Source organism: Trachinotus anak, unplaced genomic scaffold (assembly GCF_046630095.1).
Source record: "Trachinotus anak isolate AG129_WGS33_773 ecotype Australia unplaced genomic scaffold, CSIRO_AGI_Tana_v1 ptg000003l, whole genome shotgun sequence".
Taxonomy (NCBI): Eukaryota; Metazoa; Chordata; class Actinopteri; order Carangiformes; family Carangidae; genus Trachinotus; species Trachinotus anak.
Window position 1 is genome coordinate 832,489 of NW_027273854.1, and position 10,253 is coordinate 842,741.

Below are 10,253 nucleotides of genomic sequence, written 5' to 3' on the forward strand. Positions count from 1 at the left end.
AAAATTACTTCATGTACTTACAAAATATTTTCAGAATCTCAGTTTGCTTGCATGGGACAAAAGAATTATTCATTGAAGTTTGGTTTCACACTTGCACACTTGTAAAGGATGCAGGTCCTGGTTTTATCAGAGGCCAATACAACAAGTGAGAGTAACTGATGACGATGATCAGTAGACTCAGGAGTTTTTAAGGTCTTGCTGCTTGAAAGTGTTGTTTTCATTACTTCACTGAAACAGATATCCCCATATATGAAGTTTATCATTTTAAAAATTCAACATTTGGCAAACCAGTTATTTATCAGCTTTATTTTTGATGTAAAATGTACAAATCCAACCTGATATTTAAGACAGAGACTGGCAGCACAATGAGAGATGCAAACAGAAATATCAAATCCCAGAGTTCGATCATAATATGTTAAGCCATGACCAGAGATATAAAATGTGAAAATTTCCAATAAAAAGCTTAAAGTTCTTAAAGTTTAAAGAACTGATCTGTATAATAAAATGATGGAGACACCAAAACAACAGCTGCAAACCAATACAATCAGGAAATTTTAATGGGTAATATCATACAATTTCTCAACATATGTTGTCAGCTCAGAAAATACTTTGAATGAAAGAAAGTGAAAGCAAAATGTACAGAAAGATATTGTTTGCTGATTATGTATCAGAAAATCATTAATCTACATAGTGTTTGTGATGCAAATTATATTTTAACAGTATAATCTGATTTTCACCTGAATGGGCATAAATGTTTCCTCAAACGCTTTAAATCCTAAACAAACACAATGCATTTCTAGAACTGAAAGTACAGCTGACTATAATCTGCTCTCAGTATGATAATGTCGGAGTGTATTCAATGTCTGTTTATTCAAAGGAAGAATTAAACAACAAAACAAAACCTTGTTGCTTTTGTATGTGTGCAGGTGTTTAAGGAGAAATATTGACTTAAGACTAAATGTGAATCTATTGGTCTATTATAGCCTGATGTTAATTGACCAATCAGAGGTGCATGATGTCATCAAGGCCATCAGGCTCAGCACCTGTGACCCCAACGTCTGTGGTCAACCAATGATGGACGAGAGGAGAGGTAGCTGCAATGGAAAACAAAAAGCAGATTAAATCAAAATCCAAACTGCATGTATGAACTGTTTTTGTTTCTGATGTGTTGTTGTTGTTGTTGTTGTTGTTGTTGTTGTTGTTGTTGTTGTTGTTATTGTTGTAAACTGCCTGTTCTCACCTGCAGCCTGTTGCTGTTGATGTTGTTGGGACCTCTGAGCTTGTCTTTGTCTATCCTGGCTTCTCTCTCTTCCTGCCGCTGAGATTGACAGCGCTGCCATCTTACAAACACTGATTCTCTCCTTGTTGCCACCGGTTCCACTGCCGGTGCTCCTGATTGGCCAGTCGTTGCTGCTAATGACCCTACCCCCCATACTATTGGTTCTTCCTGACCCAGAAGAGCTGCTGATCCTTCCTCCACTGATTTTGTCATTGCTACCCGAGCCACTGAGTTTAGACCCACTGCCGGCACTGCTAATGCGATTCCCACCTGCTGTTGAACTGTTCAGCCACCCACCACTGCCCCCACTGACATTCATCCTCCCTCCAGGGCTTGGGGCTCTTCGGCTGCTGGTTGTCCTCCCTCCACCTGATCGTCCTATGCTCCCTGCGCTGCTCCTACGTCCGCTAGCTGAGCTGTAAACAGATTTCCATTCACCACTGCCAGACAGTCTTCCAGAGCTGCTAATCCTGTGGCTGCCAGGCGAGCTGCTGAGTCTGCCACCGCTACCTGAGGTAGTTAATTTACCACCACTTCCTACACTGTTACTGCGCCTAACAACACTACTTGAGCTGAGCCTGCCACCACTCCCAGCGCTACTAAGTCGTGGTCCACTACTTGTGTAGCTACTTGGCGGACTGATCACTTGACCATCATTAGCATTGACTCTGTTTGCGCTACCTACACTACTCAAACGTCCAGTTCTCCCCCCATATACTCTCCATTCCCCACTCCCTCCAATGCCAAACCTTCCTCCTTGAGCAACTGGTGGGCTTGTAGCTTGTTGTGTGACCACTGATGGTCTGTCTTTGCTCTCTGCATTGGATACGCTATCACTCCCAGCCAGACTGCTCACATGTCCAGTACTCCCACCATAAAACCTCCACTCTCCACTCCCTCTGCTGCTAAACCTCCCTTTTTCTGGTAGGCTCGTTGCCAGCTGTGTAATTACTGGTGGGCATTCTTCACTCTCTGCACTTGGTAAACCATCATTGCCAGCCAGGGTGCTCATTGATTTAAGACTTGTACCATAAACCATCCACTCCCTACTTCCTCTGCTGCCAAACTGCCCAGCACCTGGTTGACTTGTTGCAGGGAGGATGGCCACTGATGGGCTTTCTTCACTCCTTGTGCTGGGTAAGCTAACACCGTTGTCCATGCTCCTCTTATGTTCAAGACTGCCTCCATATACCATCCACTCTCCACTCCATCTGCTGCCAAATCTCCCTGTTTCTGGTGGGCTTGTCACAGGGTCTGTGGCCACTGATGGGTTTTCTTTGTTCTCTTCACTGGGTAAGCTAGCTCCAGCATCCAGGCTACTTTTAAGTCTTAGACTACCTCCATAAACCATCCACTCTCCACTCCCTCGACTACCAAACCTCCCTGTTTTTGGTCCGCTTGTCACAGGGTCTGTGACCACTGATAGGCTTTCCTCACTGTCTGTGCTGGGTGCACTCATTCTTGTATGTCCCAAACTGCCACCATAAACCATCCACTCTCCACTGCCACGCCTAAATCTTCCCTGTACTCCTACAGCTTCCTCATTACTATTAACTGTACCTGATAAATTGGGAGCTGTGCCACTAAAACTAGCTCCAAGATCACTAGCCGTACCATTGTTGCTAGCAACCATTTCTCCTGAATTACAAGCCACACTACTACCTACACTGGCAACCTCTTTCTGGTCTTCTGACCTATAGTGACCTCCTGGACTGACATCTGAACTCTGAATATCCATGTTATCTGCAATGCTGCTCATATCTTTGTACCTGTCTCTAGGACTTTTTGCATCTCTTACACTTCTATAAATCAGGCCTTCAAAACCAAGCTGTTCTTCTTTATCTGCTATCATACCATGACTACCTGGACCTCCGAACTCCAACCTTCCAATACTGCTGCTCAGCTGAAGGTCGCTCCCAGTACTAGTAAGAGTACGTCTATTTCCTTCTTTACCTTTGAAAGATCCAAAAGACAAACTCTCCACACTTTTTGTTAAGATGGTGATTATTCTATCTCTGCCCTCTTCTGGCAAAGCTTGTTCTCCGCTAAATGATAAGGACTGACCCTCCTCTTTTGTTGAAAGAATGTATTTCTCAACAGGTCTCACATGTGTATTTGCCTCAGTTAGACTTAGGCAAGCCTCCTCATCATCCTCTTCATCATTTGGACTCAGGTACACTTTAGTCTCAACTGGACTCAAACATGTGTCTGACATGTAACTTGGACTCAGAAGTGACTCAGTATCTTCGTGGTCTTCTAGCTCAACAGGGCCAAAATCTTGGTCTGTCATGCTCATTAACACTTCTGTCTGAACTGGACTCAGACATATTTCTGGACTCAATCTTGCAACTGTTTTTGTTGGACTCAGGAATACATCCATTATTGTTGGGCTTAGAAGCTCTTCATGGTCAGATAAAGTCAAAACCACACCAGAATCTGTTAGACTGTTAGATATTTTTGACTCTGTGTTACTCAACAACGCTTCTTGACCTTCTAGATTAAGTGACTCAGCAGGGGCCACTTTTACTTCATTGGTATCATGGAAACTCTCAAGGTTGTTGTTGCTGATTGGGCTAGCAGGTAAAGCAGTTGCTTTGGTGGACCCTGTACCTGCATCCTCCTTGACTTTGTTTTGTTTGCTGTTGGACGTATCAGACAATGCTGAATTCTGATAGAATTCCAGGGCAAGCAAAGCATCTTCTGGTCCTATTCTTTCTTTGTCGTCCTTCTTAACTTGCCTTTCTACATCCTTTTCATTCATCAAGGTCACCTCACTAGATACCTCACCCCGAACTTCCTCAGACCTATTACAGTTGGACCCATACACCTCGAGGACAACTTCACCTCTAACCCTGTCAGTTTCTGATGGAGTCTCCAATGTTAAAGACATAACCTGTGCAAGATCTGTTTTTTTAGCTTGGATGTAGCCCTCAATGTGATCCTGTGGAGGTAAAATCATAGTTTCTGTCACTTCCTTGCCAGGATCAGATGTAGTTGTCTGTGTCACAAAATGTGACCCTTGCTTTATTTCGGTTTCTGCACCAGGAATGGTTTTGGTGATCTTTGTTTGAATGTGTGTCCCTGTTTTATTATCCTGTGAGCTAGCTTCTCTGGTAGTTTGCTTGGAAGTAAATGTCTCTGGTTTAGTTTGAACATCAGCTCCCATTTCGATTTGTGTGTCAGGAACCATTGTAATTCCTGTTGTAGCAGGATTAATCTCCATTTTAGAAACCTTGACAACAGCTCCTTTGTCTAAACATTGGCTCATCTGACCCACATTGATGGATTCCCTTGTGGTCCTTCTGGGAAGAGCTTCTGTTCTCAAGTTTTCAGATGAATCATTCAGATTTAAAGTGTTAATTGATGTTAGTGGGGATTTCTTTGACTGTTTACTGAGAACACTGATTGACTGGTTCGTAGTCACTGCTTCTGAAAATGGGGTAACTAGAGGTGTTTGTCTGACAGCCCAGATGTGGTCTCTAGAGACAGTTTGAACCTCCATCATCTGAAGATTTCCTCCATGAACACTGATTACTCTGTCTGGCATGACTTTTCCAGAGACAGTGGGAAATGTTGAAGCACATGAAGACATGAAGGTAGGGTTGGAGTTTAAGTGAAGACTTGAGACTCTGTTGGGAAATATAAAGACAAGAAGAATGGTGAGGACAGAGCAGAAATTATTGTTCAAGGCACAAAGGTTTGAAGCTAATCTGGGTCATTATTTCATTTATGGGTCCTCTAATTTCTTAATAATTTCATATGAAGTTTTCTTGAAAGGACTATAGACATCAGTACTAATTATAACATATAGAGCTCAAATAACCTGAAACAACTGTGCTGCAAAAGTGCAGCACAGAGAAATGATAAATTAGGACAATATATAATTCATATCAAGCTGTATAAGTTGTATGTAATTGTACAACCAACCATTACACCTGATGTGATATGGGTTTTAACACACAAAACCACTGGTATCGTCCTGTAAGGATGATGTATTAAGGTGTATGATGTCAGATCCTGAAAAGCTCTACATCTGTTAGGTTTCCATTGTTGTTGTTAACTTGTACCCCTCTCGACCCAGTCCATCCAACAGCCTCTTGTAGTCTTGTATCTCAGTCTCCAGCTTGTTTTTGATGTCCAGCAGGGCGTGGTGGTCTGCAGCCTGCTGAGCTGCAGCCTGTAGCACTGAATCCAAGTCTCTGCACAGACCATCTTCTCTCTGCTGCAGAACCACCAGCTGCAGGATGAAGGACTCAGCCTGCTCCTGACCAGAGTTCTCCAACAGGATGTTCTACACAGGCAGAAAGATATGAGGCTGCATGTTAGTGTTGCGTGGAGGATAGTCTATCTGTCACAACTTTATTGAGAACTTTTAAAACATCAAGATCTTGGAATTAAATTTTCAGTTCATTTGAGTCTTATGCTTCAGGTACAGACATGACTGTACACTGGTCACAGGTACTGTATGGGTATATATTAGGCCGCACTGGTGGATATAACTGTGCAACTGTATAGAGTCTTCTGTAAGCAAAGAATCGCTGTGAGCAGGGTTTGAACCTGCGCAGGGAAACCCCATTGGATTTCAAGTCCAACGCCTTCACCACTCGGCCATCACAGCACACATTGTCCTTCACTGACTGATGAAATCCTGTTTTGTCCTTTTTTAAATGCCAGAATCTGTACATTTTGTATATCCCTTGTTTTGTCACCATCTAGTGGTAAAATCAAGAATGACATGGTCTGTAGGAATCTTAAAAAGAAGCTAAAATAGAGAAAAGAGGAAGACACTGGTATTAGTTGTACACTGTGAGCAGGGTTTGAACCTGCACGGGGAATCCACATTGGATTTCAAGTCCAACACCTTCACCACTCAGCCATCACAGCTGCTTCTACCTTGTCCTGCAGTCGCACCACAGATTTCTATTGATAAAGTCATCGATACAATGCTGTAATTGTGTCTAAGTGTGGAGGCCAGAGGAAGAGAGTGCTCCACCTTTGTCTTATGCTGAGAGTGTGATGAAGACCTCACACAGTAATGACAGTATGTTGAGACTGACATTTCCGTTTGTCTTTCTTAAACACATCACACAGCCGGTAATTACTGACTGACCCTGATAACCAACACAGGGACATGTGTTTACTTGTTGATTCAGTTCTTCATACAGAAGTGTCGGTGGATGTATCAGACTGCTAAAGTACGGAGCCCAGATGTTTGTGCTACACTGCTCCACATCAGGAAAGCAATAAAATGAACATTTGTGTTAATGTTGTTGTAATATTGGAGGAATTTTCTGACATTCAAAGTGCAGTAGTAATAGTTGTATCTAACCAGGGCCTGCAGTTGTGTCAGCTCTTCCTCCAGACTGGCTGCTGCTCTCCTCAGCTCCACCAGCTCGGTCTGGGCAACATCTGGAAGGTGAAAGGTCACCTCAGGAGAACTCAACACCTGAAGACAACACACATGATGAAATGTCGTTTTACATTACAAAAATGCATTTTAATAATTTCCATTCTTGTTTCCTTTATTTAAAAAGCTGTGGATGTTTGACTACCTGGGCATTGAACCAGCACTGGTTCTGGTTCTTGTCAACCACCATCACGCTTATCAGCCTTAGGTCGTCCAGCTGCTGGATCAGGTCTGACGATTCAGCTCTCTGCATCTCTACAGTGATGCCCCTTGACACCTGGGCCAGAAGACCCTGTCTATCCTGCACAGGTAGACAGGAAACATGATGCAGCTGCAGGTGGTATGTCTGATTAATCCAGGTGAGTTTTTACCTGCTGGTGTTGAATCTGCAGCTCCATCAGTTGTTGTCTTTGATCATTCAGCAGACTCTGCAGTTCTGGCAGTTTGTGGACCTTTAACTCCTCCTCCAGCAACCTCAGGTTGCTGAGCTCCGCCTCCAGACGGCCTCGATGCTCACACTCCCTTTCACACCTGTTCACACAGCAGAGGATGATGGGATATGTCTGCCCATGCTGTGTGTGAATGTCGTGCTGTGTGTGAAAGGTGTGTGTGTGGATCTACCCGACATTGAAGTCGAAAATGGTGAGCTCTGCACTGAGCAGCTGCAGCTTCACCTGAGCCTGGGCTGAGAGACAGTCACTGATCTGTAAGTGAGAGAGAGAGAATGAATGAGAATGAAAGAGAGAGAGAGAGAGAGAGAGAGAGAGAGAGAGAGAATGAAAGAGAGAGAGAGAATGAGAATGAAAGAGAGAGAGAGAGAGAGAGAGAATGAAAGAGAGAGAGAGAATGAGAATGAAAGAGAGAGAGATAACCAGATCTATGTTATTTTGAGAGAAGCTTTATTAACAACAACTGTTATGGTGCAACTAGTTCAAAGTTAAAGTGCCGCTGCAGCTTTAGTAATAGCAGTGGTACAATGACTTGAGTCACATGTCTTGAATCAAGTCATGAATCAAAAAAGGCTTTTACTTGCCCACCAATGACTCATGACTTGTTGTGACTTGGGACAGAACTTCAAACTTTTTGGACTTGACCTGAAACTGAATTTAGGACTTGTTAGTCTCTTGATCTTTACCTGGGGCATGTTGGTCTTGACACTGGATTTGATTGTCTTGACTTGAGAATTGTTGGTCTTGGTCTTGACTTGATCATATTGACATGGGACTTGGTTGTCTTGACTTGGGACTTAACTATATGAATATATTAAACGCAGAGTGTGTCTCAGGGTGGTGGTTACACCATCCTCAGAAGCAGAGTTTAGATAAGCAGGGACTTAAGGTCCTTGGGACCTGAGCCTCTTCAGTCTGGTCATTGATAAAACCTCAGTTGTTTTTACAGGAACTGTTAAAGTTCAGGTTCAATCCCTGACATTTCAGGCTCGTTTCAACTTGTCTGACCTTTCAACAGATGCACAACTTCCTGACAAGTCCTAGCCTGAGAACAAGATCCTGAGACGCTGTACTTCAGTTTACCTGCAAAGGCACCTCTGGCCTCATTTGGTCCTGGTTTGGCCCCAGGACATAGAATTTTATACTGTTCACCATGTGCAGATACTTTTCTTTGTTCAGACCTTTTTATTGTTGAATGGAAAAATCTCCTTAGTGTAGTTTAAATCTTTCTTTATGTTCTTATTAATGTTTAATTTTGTTTTATACATTTATTTATTTATTTATTTTATTAATTTAATTAATTAATTTACTTCTCGTTTTACTTTATGTGTAGTCTCTGTGGATCTCCAGTGCTCGTGAGCTCACCTGGTCCTGCAGCAGGGACACTGTCCTCAGGTGTCCATCCAGCTCTCTCAGATCCCTGGGGCACTTTCTGTCCAGCTCCTCCTGGATCTGACGCTCCAGCATCTGATTGGCTGCCTCAAGACACTGAACCTGCATCAGAGGAGATGGGCAGTTAATCAATTAGCAGTTGCATAGCCAACATTAGAATTAACTGCTGTTTTCTTACCAGTCTAGAAGAAACGTTTTGAGTTCAGGATCAAACTTTATTCCTTTACTCACTAACGGCAACTCTCATGTTTTGTTTCTATTTCTATCACTTCTTTGCTTCTTCTGAAGTAAGCATGCTAACCAGCTAGCTCCGGCCCATTCAGACCCTCTTGTCATTTTCTGTTACCAAGTCACTGTAGTATCCAGTCTGTCCTGAAGACGTAGCTGCTCAGAGGACGAATTATAAGACTGGTAAGGCAACCGTTGTTAATGCTAGTTTTGGCTATGTAGCAATAGCAAAACTTAATAGGTCCTCTAATGTGTTGACATAAGAATAGTAAACTTTAAATAAAACTGGAATCAGCCTAAAACAGCTGTATGATTTTAACTGTAGAATATACTGTATATCCCCTCAAGGCTGCTAAACCTCCAAATGCAGCTGCCATGTCCTCACTGTTGTCATTTCAGTCAAGGAAGAACTCCACTGGGAAAAATGCATCAAAGAATAAAAAGCAGATGCAAATGAAAAGAAGAGGAGGAATTGCAAACTTAGCCCTGTAGCTTGTTCAGTAAATACATAACTCCACTGAGGAATCTGCATCAGTAAATATTCTCTGTCTATATCTCAGCTTAATCTTGGAATCATAAAAACAAACAGTCAGGGAAAAACTTTATAGAGAAATCTGACATTTTAATGATCTCTGTTTTAAAATAATTACTAATATTCTCATAAAAGCCTCAGTTTAACTTTGGCATTTTTAGTGGGAAGGTTTTTGTGTAATTTCACGTTGTCTTGCAAAAAAGAATTAAAATCATTTGCAGGTACTAACAAGAAGTGGAATCCTAAAACACTGTTGTTTTCAGTCCATGAAAAACTGTATTGGAATTTTTGCTACTTTTGTGTTCTCTTGCTCTTTTCACAATAATTAATCATCACTTTTCAATCTTAGTTTGATTTTGGAATCATGTAACAAAAACTGTGCTCAATGCAAAACTCCACTGTGAAATCAGACTGTTTTGTTCTCTTGCTCTTCAAAAAATAATTGATATTCTCTGATAGATTTTAGTTTAATTTCTGTGCTGCTGACGGATCCACCAGGAGAACCACTTCATGCACGTCCTACCTGCTGCAGGTACAATGCCAGCCTCCTGTTCAGCTGCTGCAGGGTGAGTTTCTCTCTGGACAAACAGAAGATCCTGCTGCTGTGTGGAGATGCAGGAGCTGCAGCAGCTGTGTTGTAATGCACTGAGACCCCGGGTCCATGATGAACACGGTAACCCAGAGCCACCTGGGAAGCTCTGCCTGCACGAAGAACCTGCCACGGAGTCATCTCATCCTCTAAAGTTTTATTTTCTTCAGAGAATAAGATGTAAATCCAGGTTTTTCTGTCTTATTCTGCTGCTGCATATCTTAATCCCTTCATTCAGCAGCTGTCTAAACTCCCTACTTTGGATCTGAAGCCTTCAGGTGTCCCAGAGGGTGCTTCTATCACAGGTGTGTCAGGACTTGATGGAGATCAGGTTTAATCTGCATTAACCTTTAAATCATGATTTTCAGAACAGGTTT

General features: G+C 42.4%; 1 protein-coding gene and 2 non-coding genes across 3 annotated transcripts; all 3 read right to left on the minus strand.

The window, feature by feature from the left end:
• Window positions 1–532: 532 nt before the first annotated feature.
• On the minus strand, window positions 533–10,176 carry LOC139609567 (uncharacterized). The gene is made up of 9 exons (XM_071464322.1): window positions 9,811–10,176; window positions 8,501–8,629; window positions 7,308–7,390; window positions 7,058–7,217; window positions 6,832–6,987; window positions 6,609–6,725; window positions 5,347–5,570; window positions 1,241–4,908; window positions 533–1,094 (listed from the first exon to the last, which is right to left on the minus strand). Exons 1-9 carry the CDS (start codon window positions 10,015–10,017, stop codon window positions 1,003–1,005), a joined length of 4,836 nt encoding a protein of 1,611 aa, XP_071320423.1. The 5' UTR covers window positions 10,018–10,176; the 3' UTR covers window positions 533–1,002.
• On the minus strand, window positions 5,816–5,897 carry trnas-uga (transfer RNA serine (anticodon UGA)). The gene has a single exon. It is a non-coding gene; the product is annotated as a tRNA-Ser (tRNA).
• On the minus strand, window positions 6,082–6,163 carry trnas-uga (transfer RNA serine (anticodon UGA)). The gene has a single exon. It is a non-coding gene; the product is annotated as a tRNA-Ser (tRNA).
• Window positions 10,177–10,253: the final 77 nt, after the last annotated feature.

Coding starts and splice junctions, on each gene's coding strand:
- LOC139609567 (XM_071464322.1), bottom strand. CDS start 10,017: ATGACTCCGTGGCAGGTTCTTCGTGCAGGCAGAGCTTCCCAGGTGGCT. Junction 7,391..8,500: donor TGTCCCTGCTGCAGGACCAG/GTGAGCTCACGA, acceptor TCTCACTTACAG/ATCAGTGACTGTCTCTCAGC. Junction 1,095..1,240: donor TCAACAGCAACAGGCTGCAG/GTGAGAACAGGC, acceptor TTTCCATTGCAG/CTACCTCTCCTCTCGTCCAT.